Raw genomic sequence first — 19,031 nt, 5'->3', positions numbered from 1 at the left:
GGATGATAATGATACTTTCTTTTGTTTTTTGCATTTTCACGACACCAGAGAATCACCTAAAAATACATAATAGCCAGTAGTTGAGTGTCGAACATTTGAATCTCCTCCTCAATCTGAATCAGAATAAACAATCAACTCAAAAGAAGATGAGAATAACCAAAGACCTCTAAAGGTAAAGGTTTGTAATATTTAACAATTCTTATCACAACATTCGTGTGAACTATGGTAGGAAAATGTTGAAATTGGCTAGCAGTATGAACAACATGCTCAATATCATGTTAGTAATAGTTAAATAAGTTAAGGCGCCAATCATTTGGTGATATGGAGTAGGATTATCCAGAGGTATCTCATCATCAATCTTCATTTTGGCATTAATAATTTCAGGGGTATCCACCATTTTTTCGTCAGTAATTTTTGACCTGTTAATAATATCATTAGCAAACTTGGTTTGAAAAAGTAAATGTTTCCTAAGAAAATAAGCAACATCAATTCTTAGAAAAAATCTAAGAAATCCAAGATCAGTCATTTCAAAAAAAAATTTAAGAATACATTTAATATACTTTACTCCATGTTTGTTTTCACTTGCAATGATCATAGCATCAATATAAAGAAGAATTACAATCCCTGCATTAGATTTCTTAGTAAACATAGTAGTATCAGTATAGCAAGATTTAAAACCAAGTTTGAGCATAACAAAGCTAAAACGATCATACCAGGCTTTGGGTGTGTTTTAAACCATAAATAGCCTTTATCAATCGAAACACCTTACCAGGAGGAGATTCATATCCAGGAAATGTATCCATATTAATTTCTTCTTTTAAATCCTTATTTAAAAAAATAATTTTTACATCCATTTGGTAGGTAGCCCAACCTTTAACAACAACAATAGCTATGAGTATCCTAACTGAGGTCATCCTAGCTATAGGTGTAAATGTTTCATCATAGTCTATCTCGTATTCTTGGCCTTTCTCCTTTCTAGGTCCCATCATTCTTAGTTTTAACTTTATAAACTCATTTGTAACCTATAGTTTTCTTATCGCTAGGCAAATCAAAGATTTTTCAAGTACTCTTAATTCTTCATTCATAGCTTTTATCTATTCGGGATATTTCTTTGCCTGATTATTGTTAAAATATGTATATATTTATATATATTCTTAAATATAAAAGAATATATATAATGCCCAAGATGGCCATTTTGGTCATTTCATATTATGTAACTAGGTTAGTTCTATAGTAATAGGTTAGTTAGAATTGTTAGAATAGTTTTCTTTTTTTATTTTTGTAATTTAGTTGGTCATTAGGGAAATTACCCATAGAGCTGTTGAGAGCTCCCAAGGCTCCCTCTTGTGTGTATTGATGTGGATAAATAGGGACGTATTGTCCCCATTTATTTTAATGCTTCTTGCTAAGCATTTCATTAATAAAATTCTTATTTTTATATTTTGTTGCAAGCCCTAGTTGGCTTATTGTATTATCCGTAGTGGATTTGTAATTATGCACATTGCATTGTGCTTTTGTATGTTGCCCTTAGTTGGTTTGTATTTATCTTTCGCCCATTTCATTACATGGTATCAAAGTCATAATGCTCTTGATTTTGTAGAAAGTGTTCGTGTTTGTGAAGAAACATCCAAAAGTGTTTGTGTTTGTGGTGCTTGCAAGTTGTCATACTCGTCTACATTTTTCTCTCTCTTTATCATTCAAATGGAGCATGAACACAAAATTGACCTTTCCTTTAAACTCAATGGAATCAACTACATGATATGGACCTCCGCTATGGAGAACAACCTCAAAGGAAAGAAGCTTTGGGGATACATGATGGGCATGATTCCTGAACCTCAACTCAAGCACACCAAACTTAAGGAGCTCAAGAAAAGGCTCCTAAAGAAGATGCTCGATCCAAAGCCATTAAAGATCATCAATCAAAAATAAAAGATTAAGAGAGTATTCGTGTTAAGATTCTTGCATGGTTCATGAATAATGTTGAAATAAAAATTTATGTTAATATTGTCAAATTTAGAAAGAAAAATAAAGCTTGGTTGTTCACGAAAGGCATGTATATTAAAAAAGATCTTGCAAGACAATATTACTTGCAAGAGAAAATTAGAACCACCAAAGCAAGGGGACATTAATGTCTGTGATTTATTTACTGCATTATCCCCTCTTTGGTATGAATTAGCACTATTAGAGCCTAAGTGGGTGGCCACCGAAGACGTGGAACTTAAGCTAGAACAAATGAAAAAAGAGCAATTTTTTTAATTTTTATATGGATTACGTCTAGAGTTTGAACAAGGTCTTCTCTCCTTCGTAGGACATCTTCACTTCCTTTGGAATATGTTATTGCCGAAGTATGATAAGAAGAAACTCGTCTTGGCATGGCTAAAAGAGAGAGTGATAGCTGTATCTAGGCCCGAAAACAATGTTAGAGCATATAGACCTCAGGAATTTGGGAGGCAAAACGGCTCATAGAATAACTATCATAAAAAAAGCCTATTTATCATTTTTGCAATGAGCCAGGTCACATCAAACCACTTTGTCCAAAGCTTAGAAATAAGGTGGCTCCCGTAAAAGAATCCACACCAAAGAAAGAAAAAGGCAAAAGTGAAGGAGAACTAAAAGACAATCTTTGTCAATTAACTATGGCGCTTCAACAAATGCTCAAATCTTCATCTTCTATATTGGGTGCTACCATTGCCTCCTCTTCTTATCCCGGTGAGTGCTCATGGATTCTTGAATCAGAAGCTTCCTTTCATATGATCCCACATGAGAATGATTTGTTCGGCGTATGCATTAACGCAAATTTGCCTTGAGTTTCCACCGCCGATGGAACATCTTTAAAAATTAAAAGTATTAAAAATTTAGATTCTCAAAATCTTTTTGTTCCAAAAATTAGGATTGTTCCTAAGTTAAATTGAAACATTTTTTTCGTATCTCAAATTACCGATCATGAATGTGAAATCTCCTTTTCATCTAAAAGTTGCTTTGTGCAGGATTTCCGGTCTGGGAAACGGATTGGGCAAGGCCATAAGAGGGGAGATTTCAATTTCATGAACTCTTTATCTCTTCCACCAAAATATTTTTGTAATTATATTCAAGATAATGATATTGAAACTTGGCATAAAAGACTTGGACATTCAAGCCATTCAAAAATGTATCTTTTTCCTTTTGAGGAAAAATTTTGTAATGAAAAATATGTGTGCAAAGATTGTATACTTGGCAAAATGAAATTTATCCCTTTTTCAAATAAAACTTTCATCTCTAAAAGACCTTTTGAGTTAGTGCATTCAGATGTTTTGGGTCCTTCTCCAGTTATATTGAAAGAACATTATTTGTATTATGTGACATTTATAGATGATTTTACCATATATGTATGGGTCTATTTTCTCAATTTAAAATTCGATGTATTTTCCTATTTTAAAGAATTACATATGATAGTCAAAAATCAATTTTAAAGCAACATTTTCATACTTGGATAAGATTCGGGTGAAGAATATTTGTCAAATAAATTTTAAAACTACTTGAAACAAAATAGAATTTGCCATCAAAGGTCTTATCCAAGAACTCCCCCAAAAAAATGGGCTAGAGAAATGAAAACATAGACATTATGGAAACCGCTAGGACCCTTCTTATTTCTAAGGATATTCCAAAATCTTTTTGGGTCGAAGTCGTTTTAACTTCAACATATTTAATAAATCGAATGCCATCATCATCCTTGCATAATATTTCTCCTTGTGAAAAGGTATTTAAAATGACACCCAACTTCAAGAGATTACAGATTGTTGATTGAAAATGTTTTGTACTCCTACACATAAGAGATAAATTATTCCCAAAAGCTATTGAATGTGTTTTCATTAGACATGGGGAAAGTCAAAAGGGATATAGATGTTTTGACTTTAAAAACAACAAACTTTATGTTTCTAAAGATGTGACTTTCTTAGAAAATGAGAATGGATTTGATAAAAAAAATGAAAAAGAGAAAGTAGACTATACCTTTTTATTTGATCTCGCTCCAAGAAATGATAATTATAACGAGTCTTTGAATAATGATAATGTTGATGATAATAATCCTAGTAATGAGAGTATAGAACCTTGTGATAGTCATACTAAAATAGTGATATAGTAGATGAGAGATATATGTGTTTATACCCGGCGTGAGGAAAGTAACCTTCAAAATGCTTTAGATAAGTATTCTTCTCCCGAAGAAGAATCTTTAGATGAAAATTTAGAGATTAACCATAATTATTCTATAGAAGAATCCGACCTTAGAAGATCTAGTCATCTTTCCAATCCACCCAATAGGTTTGTGCTTTATAACTCCTTGTCCCAAAACTATAGTGCATGCTTAATAGCAGTACACTCTTATCATGAACCATCTAATTATAATGAAGCTAAAAACTTTTCTCATTAGAATGAAGCTAAGAAGGTGGAATTAAATGCCCTTATGAAAGCCAAAACATGGGAAATAATTATTTTACCTTTAGAAAAGAAAACCATAAGTTGTAGATGGGTGTTCAAGGTTAAAACTAAGAGTGATGAAAGTCTAGAGAGATATAAAGCAAGGTTAGTTGTCAAAGGCTATTGTCAAGAATATGGAATTGACTATGAAGAAACGTTTGCCCCCATATCTAGGATGACTAATGTTATAACCCTAATAGTCGTTGCTTCCACAAAAAATGGCCTATCTATCAACTAGATGTCAAAAATAATTTTCTTAATGGATAATTAAATGAAGAAGTTTATATGGATCCCACGCCGGGCTTTGGTATTGACAAAAGAAAAATTCTTAGATTAAGAAAGGCATTATATGGTTTCAAACATGCTCCTAAAGCCTGGTATGATAGATTTACTAGTGTTATGATTCATTTGGGTTTTCCTTCTAGTTATACTGAAAGTGCTCTTTTTGTTAAAAGTATAGGTACCAATATTGTTATTCTTCTGCTATACATGGATGACATGATAATAACAGGGAATGATGAACAAGGAGTCAATGAAATTAAAAATGTTTTAAAAGAAAATTCTGATATGTTTGACTTGAGATTTTTAAGGTATTTTTTAGGTATTGAAGTCTCCAACTCTCCCAGGGGCTATATTTTTTCTCAGATGAAGCTTTTTGCTAATATTTGTGCTGAGTCCAGGATTACAGTTGACAAAAAACTGGAGACACCTGAAGTTGTCAATGCAAAAATGAGACTTGAAGATGGGACACGGCTGGACGATCCTACTCCATGTAGATAGTTGATTGGGTCACTTATTTAACAATCACCAAATCAGACATAGCTCATGTTGTTCATTCTGCCAATCAGTTTCAGCATGCTTCAACCACTGTAGACATGAGTGTTGCACTGCGGATTGTGAGATATATAAAGAATTCTATAAGTAAAGGGTTTTTGCATCCTCATCTTTAGATTTGCTTGCTTATACTAATACTGATTGGGGAGAAAATCCGAATGATAGGGTCTCAACCACTGGTTTTTGAGTTTTTCTAAGAGATTCCTTGATTTCGTAGAGGTGCAAGAAGCAACAAAAGGTTTTATTATCATCTACCGAAACTAAATATAAAGCTATGACTACGACAACCATGGAACTTGTATGGTTCAGGAATCTTCTCAAAGATATGAGAATAGACATCTCCAAACCTTCGAAGATTTGTTGCAACAACAACAGTGTCATCTATATTGTCAACAACCACACATTTCATGAGCGTACCAAGCATATCGAAATGAATTGTCATTATGTACGAGATGAATATTTGAAAGGAGTTATCGAGCATCCATATGTTACTTCTGAGTACCAACTTGCTGACTTCTTCACCAAAGGTCTTGTTGCACCTCGTTTCATATTCTTACTTAACAAACTTTCAGTGTATACACCGTAAGTTTGAGGAGGGGTTTTAAAAATACGTATATATATATATATATAAAAGAATATATATATATAATGCCCAACAGGGGCATTTTGGTTATTTCATATTATATAACTAGGTTAGTTCTATAGTAATAGGTTAGTTAGAATAGTTAGAATATTTTTTTTTGTAATTTAATTGGCCATTAGAGGCTCTATGAGAATTATCCATAGAGTCATTGGGAGCTCCCAACATCTCTATGGGAGCTCCCAAGGCTCCCGCTTGTGTGTATTGATGTGTATAAATAGGGACATATTGTCCCCATTTATTTAAATGCTTCTTGTTAGGCATTTCATCAATAAAATCTTTATTTTTATATTTTGTTGCAAGCCCTAGTTGGCTTATCCCTAGTGGATTTGTGATTGTGCACATTGCATTGTGCTTTTGTATGCCGTTAGTTGGCTTGTATTTATATTTCGCTCATTTCATTACAATTATATGTGGCAAGTTCAAAGTAGAACAAAATTTTAGCTAGACAAGCTCTATATTGTGGAGAAAATGATTCATATGAAACAAATCTATCAGGGGTCTACGGATCCGATTTGATCTTCTAACTCCTTCTAGCTGTTGGTTTTCTAAGGTGGAATAATTTTTTAGAGCACTTGGTTGTTTATTATTTTCACGTCTTCTATATTGAATTACATTAGATTTTTCTAATTCAATATTCTCATCATCCTGAAGATTGAGTTGAGGCTCTTCATTACTAACATTCTTAAATAAAGAATCATCACTACTTTTAGGTAATAACTCAAATAAAAAAGAATACTCAGAGTTATTTAAGCACATTTTGAAAGAAACTTTAATTCTCCAAAAAATAGACATTCCTTGAGATATAAAGTTTGTCATTTTCTAAATCAAAACATCTAAATCCTTTTTTAGTTTTCCCATATCCAAAGAATGCACACGGTATAGCTTTAGAAGAGAGTTTATCATTTTTGTTAGTGAGAACAAAACACTTGCATCCAAAAGGTTTTAATCTAAGATAATCATGAGAGATTTTAAAGAGTTTTTCATGAAAAATATTTTGAAGCATAGATGATGGAAGTTTGTTAATAAGATACATAACAGTCAAACAAGCTTCAACCCAAAAATGTTTTGGAACATTTTTTGAAATTAAAAGGGTTCTAGTGGTCTAAGTATGTGCTTATGTTTTCTTTCAACTAATCCATTTTGTTGAGGTGTATAAGCACATAATCTTTGGTGTAAAATCTCATTGTTTTCAAAATAAGTTTTGAAGTCATTTGACATAAACTCAACCCCAGAGTCAGAGCGAAAGATAGAAATTTCAGTTTTAAATTGATTTTTTACAAGGTTATGATATTTTTTAAAATTTTCAAAAACTCCATACTTGTGCCTAAGATATGGGTGCGGTGTTGCAATGAGGCACTTTAAAAAAACTTGGGTGCAGGGGTGCTGGGAGGGTATATATATATATATAAATTTTAACAGTTTTAAGTTAACACTAATGAAATAAAAATAATTATCATATCATCAATTCATTATGCATAATTTCATGCAATAAATCAAATTAACAATCAACCATTCATCATGCATAAATTCACCATTGTCGTTCTTAAAACCAAAAAAATAAAAATTTTATTAAAATAAAATTCAGAAAAAAAAAAACTAGCCGAACTTAGAACCCAACCCAAGCTTGGGTTCGGTTCTGCCAGAGCCGAACCTAGCATGTCAAGGTTGGACCCTTGTGCCAATGAGGGGAGGAGAAGAAAGAAGAAAGAGAGGAGGAGAAGGAAGAAGAAAGAGAAGAGGCGGCGGCGAAGGGAGGAGAAGAAAGACAGGAGGCGGAGAAGGAAGAAGAAGAAGAAAGAGAGGATGAGGAAGAACAGAGAGAGAGAGAGCATTGTCGTTGGTGTCACCGTCGCCATCACCGCCACTGTCGAAAGAGGAGGAGGAGAGGAGAGTCGGGGAGGGCGAGGAGGAGGGGTTAGCAGGGGGGGGGGGGGTGAGAGGTCAGCGGAGAGGAGAGGAGTCGTGCCCTAAACAACCCCCCCTAAGGATAAAAGATCACATTAGGATAAGACCAAGAATGAAAATCAATGAAACATGATGATGGGACCATCATATTGCAGGATGACATATATAATGGATTAAGGCATCAAAATTGACCTCCTCAAGGGTTTCACACATGTCCACTTCCAAAGAGTTCCTAGCTAGACTTAACATGGTTGGACATGTCTTCACACTAGAAGCTTCTAAGGATAAAAGATCACGATGATGGGTTACATCCTGCTGTAAGTAAATGGCTGGAAGGATGGTACTAAACGTGCTGCTAAGGATGACCATTTGAAAGAGAACTCAAGCCTTTTCACCTCAACCCTTCACAGTGGGATTTTCTTTCTGCGCATTCTACAGAGAAAAAAACAGGAAAGAAAAAAGTTTCTCGGCGGAAACTATCTCCCATGTCTGCAAAGAACAACAATGATAATTTTTTTCTCTTTTTTTCCATCTATCTATAATATAGATGAGCAAAACAATTGATTAGCACATCAATACAAGCACAAGAATCGATCGAAAAACAACTAAAAGGATAACATACTCGATTTTTGAACAATTCATGTCGATCTTCAGAATTTATATCGGTGGGCAATGCTGAAAACTTGATTTTCGAACGATTCATGTCAATTTTCAAAATTTCTATCAGTGGGCAAACAAAATGATCAGCACATCAATACAAGCACAACAACCGAACAAAAACCAACTAAATAGGATAATTCACTTCGAATTTTTCTAAACAATTCACATTAATATTAAGAATCCAGTTTACAAAATTCAAACAACCATACCATAGGGCTTACAGAGTTTCACTCCATGACGGCGACTCCACCAGCACTCTTGATCTTCTCGACGATATCGTTGGCCTCCTCTTTGGTGACCCCCTGCTTCAACAGAACGGGCGCCTTCTCCACGAGTTCCTTGGCCTCCTTCAGCCCCAAACTGGTGAAAACCCTAACCTCCTTTATCACCTTGATCTTCGCCGCCGCGTCGAACTTCTCCAGCTTGACGTCGAACGCCGTCTTCTCGACGGCCGCCTTCTTCTCGTCCCCGGCTGCGGCTGCAGCGGCTCCTCCAGGGCCGGCCGCGGTGGAGGCGTCAGAATTGGAGATTATCTGGAGGCGGGGGGCACGGATCCGGTCGCGGAGGCAAGGGACGAACTGCTTGAGCTCGTCGGGGGAGAGGGAGGCGATGCGGTCGGCGAGGCAGAGCACCTTGCCGGAGGGAGGAGGCCGGGGGCCGTAGGGGTCGTAGAAGGGCGGCAGCTTGTAGCGCTTCGGCTTGTAGGTCTTGGCGTCGGGGAAGTCACTGCGGGTAGTTAGCAACCGAGCTCCGGCCGCCGGCCGCCTCCGGACGAAGGCGGCGACGGACGAGAGGAGCGCCTTCGCAGCGGTGAGCCTGTTCATGGCGAGCCGAGCGGCGGGCAATACCGCCGCGTTTAAAAGCAGTCCCCACGAGAAGAAAGACGAGGGCAGGGATAGTCACATAGACACGCTGAAAAGGATACGGGGCAGGCTTCCTTAAGCAAGTATACCGTTAGTTTTTGGCGGAGAAGGAACACGACACTATGGGCCCGTTTGGAAGAGAGAGACGTGGGAAAATCAATGCAAAATGGAAAAATCCGTACCTATTTTCTGATTCCAAAAGAGACTTTTTAGCTGAGAGAGTTTTTTCTAAAAAGTACATTTTTGATAGAAAACATTTTTTCATGAGCGGAATATTTTCTACCAAGAAATTTTTTATTTTTACACTCTCCACCACCACCCACCATCTCACTATCACCGCCACCCTCTTCCTCTTCCCTCTCAATGTTTTTATCATTCTACACAAATAAGTGAAAAAAAACCCATATCAAAAACTTTCATAGGCAAGACTTTTTTTTTCTTACAAGAGTTTTTCTCTCTTCCAAATGTGCCCTATAGTAAATTGGAATACTACCCTAATGGGTAGGAGTGTCTGCAGGTCGAGTTTGGTTCGGATCCAGGTAGAACCAGTTTCAAACCTGATTTGAAATGATGGTATCAGGTCCGGACGCAAATCTAATCGAACCCATCATAAAAGAAACCATACTTGGTTTTTATACGGATTACATGAATCAGACCTGAACCATACCCAATAAAATTATATTTTTTATCATTTTTATATTTTAAATTTACCAATCTTAATTGAAACTTGGATCGAGCTTGAGTCTGGTATAAAATTCCATAAACCATACCCAGCTCCATATATCAATCAGACCCTTTAGGTCTGACCCATATTCTTATAGGACCTTCTTATTTATCACTAAAACCTAACCTTATAAGGCTTGGTACGGGTCAAGTCTAGGTCAAACCTGATCCATTGTTACTGTTGTGAGATTAGGGCATGGCCTCTCACACTCAAGGGTTGCAAATGGAACCGGTTTGATCAGAGTATAGATCCAAATCAGAGACTTATTCTAGACCTTAAATAAGGTCCAAAACTGTAATTGGATAGGATTTGGGATCTTTCCCGTTCCCTGCAAGATTAAGCACCCTAAGCAGCTACAAAACTAAGAAACTAGGAAAGCAAAAAAAATAACAGAGATTTCATGAAATTAAACTAAAATCGAAAAAATAATAATATTTATCAATTTTCTGAACTTTGAATTCTGATCTATATAGGGTTCTCATCTTTTTATAGGTGGGGTATCTCAATTCTAATTCAAGTAAACTACCTAATTTGATAAACTCTTAAAAAATAAAATTTATCTTAATTAAGATATGAATCAAGTATAAATATTCAATATCCAACACAATAAGAAAACAATCAAACTAAAATAATATTGATCAATAGGGATTCAATAAGAATGTGGACCTGAATATATGTCGCTTTGCTCCAGAATCATTCTCTCTAAGTTGGAGAAGACTTGCCATCAAGTTTGGATCTCTCTTACGCCTTTTCTAATTTCACTCTACCTTATGGGTAATGAGCTCAAAATATAGAACCTGATATCGTCCTTGCTTTATTAATTGAATAGACATAACATGATCCTGCATGACATGAGATGCTTTTGAAGTGAAACAAGTCAAACAAATCTGGAGCAGATGGCTGAAACAAAATGTGAACCCTCTCTAAAGGAATCTCCTCCATAGCTGTTTGTTAAAGCTCATACTAATCCGATTTAATTAAGTGCAAGGTCTTAAATGGGTTTGGGTTGTGAAATAGGAATATAAGACAATCTTGGATTTGGGTATTAGGAATTAGGTTTTGAATATGTTTGGGTATGGGTAGGGTAAGCAAAAGGTCACCTTGGACTGGGTCAAGTGGGTATAGGGTTGGTTCTATGGGATCTCTGATGGGTTTTAACGTATCCACTAAAACGAGTTTGGTTATGGGTAAGTCTTGAGGAGGTCTACTTGGGATTGGATTGCCGCATCGCCGCACCTGCACTCGCACCCCGACCCCCACCTATGTGACATATCCCCCATCCAAATGCTCATAATGCTTCAGCCAACCTGGCACGGCTTCAAAATAATAGAAATTAGGCAACTATCAATATCAACCAGGCAGATCTGGTTACAATAATAACTACAGGGGTGGTTAACAAAACCAATATAATAGTCATGGTCGAGGATTTGGTTGGAATCAAGAAAGTCGATCAAAAAATCAGAACAGGTCAGAGTCTTTTGCATCCAATGCCGAAGGCCAACAAACTAAAACAGTGTGCCAGATATGTGAGAATGTAGGGCATTCAGTAAGGCAGTGTCAGCATGTCGATCGTCCATCTCTTCCAACCAAATTCACACAAGGTTTTTTATTAATTGACAATTAGCTATGCTGATTATGGATAGTACCTTGACTCAGGGAACACACGTCACATTACCAATGATCTCAATAGCATGACCTTCCATTCTGAATATCAGGGACATGACTCGGTGAAGATTGAGAATGGATCGGGTCTATTAATTAAGCACATTGGCTCTTCCAAATTTTCAAATTCAAATTTTCTTTTTGAGCTTAAAGATATATTTCAGGTGCTTGATATGACCAGGAATTTTCTTTCTATTATTAAATTTACCCGTGATAATGATGTAATTTTTTTAATTTCATCCACACATTGTTATGTCAATGATCCATTGTGGGCAAAAATTCTTCTCACAAGCACGACTAGCAAGGGGCCATATCTGCTAAGACCAGAATGATAACAAAGTTGCATTCGTTGGAGAAAGGACCACTTTGAAGCACTGACATCAACGGCTGGGACACCCAGCATTTAAAATTGTCCAACAATTTTTTAATAAATATGACTTGCCTGTTAATAAAGGACCTCAAAATGATATGTGTGACATTAGGAAAGTATCACAATATTCCTTTTTCAAATGTTGTGATTAATGTTAGTGGACCACTGAACATTATTTATTCAGACATTTGGGGACCTACAACTATTCTTTCTTATGGTGGCTTTTGCTATTATGTTCATTTTTTAGAAGATTATGATCTAAATATGTGTGGGTGTTTATGCTGAAAAATAAATCTGAAATTTTGTATGTGTTTCAACAGTTTAAACAATATGTTGAGAACATTGTGGGCAGGAAAAATCAAACACCTCCATACAGATTGGGGAGGTGAATACAGGAGTGTCTCAAAATATTTAAAGGGGTGTAGAATTGGCCACAGAATATCCTACCCGCATACTGGGAGTGTGGAGAGGACACATTGTTGGCTCAGTCAGAGGTACCACAAAAAATTTTGGCCATATGTTGTTCAGACCATTTACCTAATTAATCACTTACCATCATCTACCATAAAGAGTAGAAGTCTCCTTGAACTTCTTCTGTCTGATTACACTTTCCTGAAAATCTTTGGATGTTGATGTTACCCGTGTCTAAGACCCAATAGTGAGCATAAACTTGAATTTAAAACCACTCTATGTGCTGCTCTCTTGGGATATAGCAATAGACACAAAGGCTATTTCTGTCTGGATGTCAAAACCAACAAAATGTTTCTCTCTTGTCATATCATTTTTGACGAATCTAGATACCTATTCAAAGAAACAGAACTGTGCATATCATCATCCACCCAATCCCCTACACCCATGCCATCATAAGTGACTGATCGAACTTTGAGTCCTTCCATCAGACCAACTTCTCACACTAACCCAATTTGATCCCTAAACATGCTTCTGCGAGCCCAATTGAGGAACCAAGTCCCACTCCCCTTCCTCCTATCGCTGCCACTCGCACCCACCACATGTCTACCCTTTACCCATTACCTCTTGTATTCTTGACTGAGCTGTACATTGATGTGAAACCCACCAGCTTTGCCAAGGCCAATAAGGACCCTAAATGGTGTGAGTCTGTCCAAGAAATTTCAAGCGCTCATGAAGAATAACACTTGGACTCTTGTACTCCGGTGGGCCTATCAAAATATCATTGGTTATAGGTTTGAATGATACAAGGCATGTCTTGTGGCCAAAGAATTCCATCAACAAGAGGGCATTGATTTCTTTGAAACGTTCAACCCAGTTGTTAGGCCTACAATAATTTGTCTTGTGTTGTCGGTGACTATTAGTCTTCGATGAAAAGTACATCAACTTGACCTTTACAATTCATTCTTACATGATCCCTTAGAGGAAGAGGTGAATCTCTCTATGAGCTCAAACAGGGCCTGTGTGCATGGTTCAAAAGATGGACTGCTTGCTTACTATCTTTGGGTTTTCATGGGTCCAAATCATATACATCACTTTTCATTTTCAGTAATGGATCTCTTGTGATGTTTGTTCTTGTCTATATGGATGATATATTAGTTACTGGAAACTCTCCCACACAAATTTCAGGTCATCTTCATTTCTTCTTGGGTATAGAGTCATCCTTTCAATCAAGTTATCTTCTACTTGATGCCCCAACATATTGAGTGTCAAACCAATGTCAACCCCTCTTGCTGTCAATTGTTCTCTATCAGCTAGGTCAGGTGTCACTTTTGAAGATCTTACACTATATAATACTATAAGGGGTGCATTGTAGTATGTGACTCTCACTCGACCCAACCTCACCTAGGCCATCAACAAAGTATGCCACATGATTCATAAGCCCAATTTGGACCATTGGGTAGCTGTCAAGTGGATATTAAGATATCTCAATCTCACAATTTATTTTAACCTTGTAATCTGGTCATCCACCTCCAGCCTGTTGTTTATCATGATGTTGACTTGGCTGGGTGCTCAGATGACTACAAGTCAATTGGCAGGTAAAATGTGTTTATTAGACCAAATCGGGTCTCTTGGAGCTCTCGTAAGAAACAATTTATGGTCTGTTCAAGCACCAAAGCTGAATACCTTGCCTTAGCCAATGTATCAACTCCACTTATTTGGTGTGACAATATAAGTGCTACTTATCTGGTAGCAAACCCAATTCAACACTCACTCACCTAACACATCGAAATTGATGTGCACTTTGATTGAGATAAAATTCAAAAAGGTCAACTCATCCCCAGATACATTCTGATAGTTAAACATGCTGCTGATATTCTTACTGAACTGCTGACATCAGCTCGGTTCAATCTTCTTCGAGCCAAGCTCAATGTCTAGCCCAAAACATTAATCTTGAGGGGGGATGTTAGCCATGCTAAAGGATCTGATGTTGCTGAACCTAGTCTAAAGAATGATCCAAATGAAGATGGTGCCAAAGATAAGAATGCTCATACAACCCAATTGTGCCAATCCTAAACTTAAGGAGAAAACAAGGGAAAAATGCCATGATTGTAGCAACTTACCTGTGAAAGTCTCTTTTTAGTAGGAATGTTTGTGAATAGGTCTGGACATGAATCTGTAAAGTGACTTCTATTTTTCTAAGCTAAAGAAAACACTCTGCATGGTCATAGCAAAGTTATCATCTCATGAATGTAGGTTATCTTTCTGAACGAACCACATTATATCGTATGTCTCACATTCTTTGCTTCTCTAATTGTAGTGATTGCAATTTCCCCAACACCTCTGCTGTTTAGGAGCAGTGTTACCGTTTTCCCAGCAATTACAGATTCTCCAACACCTATGCTGGTTGGGAGCAGTGCATTACAATTTCCCCAACATTCTCTGTTGTTTGGGAGCAGTGTGTTGTGGTTTTATCAATACTTTCTGTTGCTTGAGTTCAGTGATTGTAATTTTCCCAACACTTCTGCTATTTGGGAGTAGTGCATTGTGGTTTCCCTAATATTCTCTTTTGTATAAAAGCAGTATTATTGTCAAAGTGCCCACAGCAGCTCTGCTCATTTGATAGGGACATTTGTAAATGTCACCAAGTTTAAAGGCATGTCGCAAGTTCGAAACCGGGTGGCATCCCTTACTGCAAATTCAAAGTTGGGTGTACTCTCTTGTGGGCAGGAGACCTCAAAGGTTTTACCAACTAGATGTCAGTCAATGGTCGGTGAGGGGTGGGGTTTCCTTGGATTATCCAAAAAATAAAAAGGTATTATTGCCAAAGCACGGTCTTAATGAATTGACAACCTTAACACTGCGTTTCAACACCATTCATAAGAAGACGTGATCCATCCCCAATGCCACGTTTGGCAACATGATATTTTTGGCAAAACATGGATATGGTGTTCCTGTCCCAATGAAAGGCTCTCAACAGAGCATAAATCTTAGTTCTGGTGTCTACCGGTTCATACGTAGGAGTGTCAACGGGTCGGGTTTGGTTTGGACCCAAGTGAAACCAGACTTGGACAAGATTTTTGGGTATGGTATTGGATCTGGACTCGAGTCTAATCAGATCCACTATAAGAAAAACTATACCGGAACCCGGTAAAAACTACATGAACCAAACCAGGACCATATCCAGTAAAACCATATTTTTTTATCATTTTTACATTGAAAAATTGCAGGTCTTAATCGGAACTCGGTTCGGGTCTGGGTCTGGTATAAAATTTCACAAACTATTCTCGGGTCCATGTATTAATCGGATCTTCAAGTCCGAACCTGGGTCTTAATCAGGTCTTCTTATTTATCACCATACCGGGACCCTATAGGGTTTGGTTTGGGTCGGGTCCCGGTAAACCAGGCCCGTTGATACCCATACGAATGAATTAAGACACGTTATTCAAAAGATGAACAGAAATTTAGTCTTAAAATCCTTTTCCACCACTGAGGTATATTTGAGAGCCTTGAATTAGAGCTGAGCTGGATCCAATCAAACCCGACCCGTTGACTCCCCTAATTTTCACACAGGTGTCAGCCACCCTTAATAGGACATAGCAAAAGAAGAGGAAGAGAAACATTATTTAAGCATCGCTAGAATTGGGCCATTTCTCAGACCTTCTACAAGACTTTTACAAGATCCACAAGAAAGACTAGTGTTGCCTGCTGTGCATTATTCCTCATACATGCAATCTGCCCTTCTTGTTGCCATTACTTCCCCCATACAAAATTAACAAACCTGAAGAGAGAGAGAGAGAGAGAGAGAGAGAGAGAGAGATGGTGGTAGTCATTCATCAGTTGGTCCCTCCAAGCACGCCCTTAAGCCTCTTGACCTCAGGGTCGGAGAGGAAGGTGGTGGCCTCCACCAGCTCGGAGGGGAAGTCATTGGCGAAGAGAGCCAGCGACGTGATCTGCAGCCCTGGGCTCTGGCTGTTGAAGAACGCGAAGGCCACCACCGGAATCCCGCCAGAGTTCAACTGGAAGTGCAACAGCCCCTGCGGGAACACCATCACGTCTCCCTTCTTCAGCGTCGTGTAGTACACGTTGTTGCCGTTGGAGATGAAGCCCGCGCAGATCGTCCCCTGGATCACCACCAGCACCTCCGTTGCGGCGGAATGGGTGTGCAATGGCACGACGCCACCCACGGCGATGTCTATCCGAGCAAGGGAGGCGCCAAGGCCGTTCACCCCGGGGAATTGCGCCGCGAAGGCCGGGCTGACCGCCGCTTTGATGATGTTGGTGGTGTTGCCGGCAGCGGCGAGGCCACTGTACACGAAGTCATCGACGGTGACGTCCGACACCTTCTTGCAGGAGTAGCCGGCAGGCGTCTCCGGGATCGACACATCGCCGATGCAGAAGTCCTGCACTGCACCATGAGTATTTGTAAAGGACAACAGGAGATGACAGATGAGGAAGGAAAAGAGCTTCATTTTTCTTTTTGTGTGCAGTTGGTGTGGTTTCTGTATGCTTCTCCTATCTCTTGGGAGAGGATGGGGAGGATGAGGTTTGAATTTATAGGAGGAGGGAAGGATGGGTTTTGTGGTGTGGGACGTGGATTCGGGCAACTACGAATACGTGCAATAATACAAGAGAAACGACAACCTTGTGTTGTGTTGGATGCTACGCCTGTTAGTTTTATCTGCGGTTGTTTTTATCTTTGTCGTGATAAGGAACAAGATAATATGAGGGTAAATCTGATCCTAACCTTCTCAATGGATGGTGTTATTGACTGCCATCTTTACTGATCTACGCCTACCTTAAGTAGATCTCTCTCTCTCTCTCTCTCTCTCTCTCTCTCTCTCTCTCTCTCTCTCTCTCTCTCTCTCTCTCCACACACACTTTACACCTATATATGAACTTAAAAGGGCCTTTGTGGTGAATGTGGTGCTTGACTCTGGCTACGCATATTGCTGATGATGGTCTACTTGTTGAGCTTAGGTGGTTAGGGTGAGTTCACTAAATGAACGAGTACACGTACATAATATAGGCGAGGGCATCGTACCAGTGTCTTATTTACAAGTTGGACAGGTAATGCGCCAAGCAGCTTGCAGCTCGGCTAGTTTCTGCTCATCATGAATTGGTTCATATTTGGTTCGTGCATCTAGCAGCCACAATCTGTTCGTTTAGCTTAAACAAGTCGAGTACGGGCATCTAGTTTCTGCTCATCGATCATGAACTCGTTCATATTTGGTTTGTGCATCTAGCAGCCACAAGCAGCTCGTTTAGCTTAAACAAGTCGAGTAAGAACATAGGGCATCTGGTCCGGCTTGGCTCAGGTAAGCTCATGAGGATAAAATATAACTTTCACGTCCAACATATGTCAAAAAAGTAGTGTGGTATAGTTTGATAAAGTTGGTGGCTCTTAACTTGAAGGTTCAAATTAATCTCACAGGTTTCATGCTTTAAAACACATGATTCTCTTTACATGAGACAGCTTGTGTTCAGCTCATTTGACTTGGGGTCGAGCTTGCTTCTGCTACATACGAGCATGAGTCCGATCCTGGTCCAGCAATAGATAAGCCGAGCCTGAACGCTTTGTATTTTGGTTCATTCAGTTCATTTACCAGCCCTACTTTTTTTATATTTACACGGAGAAACTGCCCGCGAGATCAAAGACCTAGCTGTGCTGGCTCTACCTGCCGTATTTGAGACCTTGCCCCTAGAAAGATTTACCAGCCCTACTTACAAGTACCTTGTTAAAAAACCCTACTTATGGAGGGCAGATCAGGTCATATTGTACATGAGTCGATCATCGGTTATATTCAATTCCCATCATATATCTTAGTGAATTGTTTCTGTCAAAAATGGTCAAGTTTTTGCTTGGTAGGTAACTAGGGAAGCTCTTCCGGTAACTATGGGTAAACCACTAGGGCAGGAATGAGCAGGTAAACGTAAGTTCATGTACTTTCTACCCCGAGAGAAACAGGGTCTCAAGTTACCCATGCCAAAAGGTAACCTAACTGGTCACGGGCTGACTCAGACCCATCATACCTCATGGAAAAAACAAGAAAAATGTCAACCTCTTTCTTTAATCGTTGGATCAACCTCTTTCTTTAATCTATTAGAAAAGACAAATGAAACTTTTCCGGCTACGGTCCTACCCTGATATTCTTTGTATATAAAGCAAAAGTTTTCAAATTTATTAATTATACATGAATTTTGCTAGGATATACATATAAAAGTATTTTCATTATATGGATATGTTTATTAAGCCGCCGACGACCATATTTTTGTCGACAATGCAAAAATCTTAAGAATTTACAACACAAAACATAAAGTTCATATCACTTAACTGCACTAAGTTTGATTGTGAATGAGTCTACAATAGCAGCCTTCTTTTTTACTTTGCTATATTTTGTTACAACACACGCTCTGGTTCCTGTTATTGCAAGCACGAGCCTCTAGCTAGTTGAATCTAAGTTTATGTCATAAATATGTTAAGCTTCCCTATATCAACGTCTTAATAAG

General features: G+C 38.2%; 2 protein-coding genes across 2 annotated transcripts in view; both read right to left on the bottom strand.

Moving 5' to 3' along the window:
- Positions 1–9,383, bottom strand: part of LOC149841140 (uncharacterized) — a 29,606-nt gene extending 20,223 nt beyond the window's left edge. Inside the window, exon 1 of the mRNA XM_090004675.1 lies at positions 8,704–9,383. Coding sequence (XP_089860801.1) covers positions 8,722–9,318 — 597 coding nt within the window. The 5' untranslated portion in view covers positions 9,319–9,383 and the 3' untranslated portion in view covers positions 8,704–8,721. The remainder of the gene's footprint in view (positions 1–8,703) is intronic.
- Positions 9,384–16,126: 6,743 nt separating this feature from the next.
- LOC149841139 (auxin-binding protein ABP19a-like) lies at positions 16,127–17,043 on the bottom strand. Its single transcript, XM_090003622.1, has one exon. It carries the CDS (start codon positions 16,991–16,993, stop codon positions 16,358–16,360), a length of 636 nt encoding a protein of 211 aa, XP_089859748.1. The 5' UTR covers positions 16,994–17,043; the 3' UTR covers positions 16,127–16,357.
- Between the last annotated feature and the right edge of the window lie 1,988 nt (positions 17,044–19,031).

The sequence above is a fragment of the Nuphar pumila genome, chromosome 4 (genome assembly GCF_984573655.1).
Source record: "Nuphar pumila chromosome 4, dmNupPumi1.hap1.1, whole genome shotgun sequence".
In the NCBI taxonomy this organism is placed as follows: Eukaryota; Viridiplantae; Streptophyta; class Magnoliopsida; order Nymphaeales; family Nymphaeaceae; genus Nuphar; species Nuphar pumila.
The sequence above is the reverse complement of the archived record's forward strand: the minus strand, read 5'-3'. Positions and strand labels throughout refer to the sequence as shown.

Coding starts and splice junctions, on each gene's coding strand:
- LOC149841139 (XM_090003622.1), bottom strand. CDS start 16,993: ATGAAGCTCTTTTCCTTCCTCATCTGTCATCTCCTGTTGTCCTTTACA.